This window comes from Phaethon lepturus, unplaced genomic scaffold, assembly GCF_000687285.1.
Source record: "Phaethon lepturus isolate BGI_N335 unplaced genomic scaffold, ASM68728v1 scaffold28322, whole genome shotgun sequence".
Taxonomy (NCBI): Eukaryota; Metazoa; Chordata; class Aves; order Phaethontiformes; family Phaethontidae; genus Phaethon; species Phaethon lepturus.
This window is the reverse complement of record NW_010524516.1, coordinates 4,328-5,677: the sequence shown is the minus strand read 5'-3', so window position 1 is coordinate 5,677 and position 1,350 is coordinate 4,328. Positions and strand designations below refer to the sequence as shown.

At 61.8% G+C, this 1,350-nt stretch overlaps 1 protein-coding gene across 1 annotated transcript in view; it reads left to right on the top strand.

Annotated features, from left to right (window-relative positions):
- Nucleotides 1–8: 8 nt before the first annotated feature.
- Nucleotides 9–1,350, top strand: part of LOC104617229 (unconventional myosin-If-like) — a gene marked incomplete at both ends in the record, with an annotated part of 5,666 nt that continues 4,324 nt past the window's right edge. The window contains 4 exon segments of the mRNA XM_010282485.1: nucleotides 9–143; nucleotides 219–351; nucleotides 750–946; nucleotides 1,071–1,175. Of these exon segments, the coding sequence (XP_010280787.1) occupies nucleotides 9–143; nucleotides 219–351; nucleotides 750–946; nucleotides 1,071–1,175 (570 nt within the window).

The window sequence follows — 1,350 nt, the reverse complement described above, 5'->3', positions numbered from 1 at the left end:
TCTCCCAGCTCATCGAAGGGGCGTCCCAAGAGCAGCGGCAGAACCTGGGCATCATGAGCCCGGATTATTACTACTACCTGAACCAGTCGGACACGTACCAGGTGGAGGGCACGGACGACCGCACAGAATTCCATGAGACCATGGTGAGTGCCTGGGAGGGGAGCTCACCAAAGCCGGCTGCGGCCGGGCAGGGGCTGACGGGCTCCCCGCGCCCCCAGAATGCCATGCAGGTCATCGGCATCCGCGGCGAGGACCAGCAGCTGGTGCTGCAGATTGTGGCGGGGATTCTCCACCTGGGAAACATCACCTTTCGGGAGGAAGGCAACTATGCTCGGGTGGAAAATGCTGACTGTGAGTAGCCAACTCCTCCTCCAAATGCTCCAGCGGGGCAAGTGGGGACACTCGCAGAGACCCTTGGCAATGAATTGCAAACTCTCCATAGCACAAATGCCCTGGCAGATGAGAAAGGCAGCGTCAGCACCTTCCCCACGTTAGACATGGGGAAACTGAGGCAGTGAGCAAATGGCACAACCAGAGCTTAATTAGCAAGGGGATGGAAGCCAGGAGTCGCTTGCTGTGATTTAACAGAGGGAGGACCACATCCCCCGTCCCCGGTGGCTGCACTGCTGCTGTCCTTTGCACTTGGACGGGGCTGGGGGTCCAGCAGCAGCTGCCGGCAGCCCCTGGGGCGGGGCTGGGGGTCCAGCAGCAGCTGCAGGCAGCCCTGACCACCCCCCTACCCTGCCCAGCCCTGGCCTTCCCTGCCTACCTGCTGGGGGTCGACCAGGACCGCCTCAACGAGAAGGTCACCAGCAGGAAAATGGACAGCAAGTGGGGCGGCCGCTCTGAGTCCATCACCGTCACCCTCAACGTGGAGCAGGCGGCTTACACGCGGGACGCCCTGGCCAAGGGGCTCTACGCGCGTGTCTTCGACTTTCTCGTGGAGGTGTGTGGTCCCAACAGGCTGGGGCGAGCGTGGGCGCGGCACGGAGGTTTTTTTTTCCCGCGTGCAGCCGGCGCCGCTGCCCAATGCCCCTGATGAAGGTGGCTTGTCCCGTCTCTCCCTGCAGTCTATCAACCGGGCTATGCAGAAGCCGTATGAGGAGTACAGCGTCGGGGTGCTGGACATCTACGGCTTCGAAATATTCCAGGTATGTGTTGCTTTGCTGTAGGAGCCCAGCTGGGGAATGTCCTTCCCTGCTTCCGCAGCAAGGGGAGTCCTGGAGCAGGGGGCTGTTAGCAGTCAATGACCCAAGAAGCGTCCCTGGGACAGCACCCACAAGCTCTGCTGTTTGGGGTCCCCCCAGTGTGGTGAGCGGAGCGGAAGCCAACTCAGCCCCATCTTCTCTT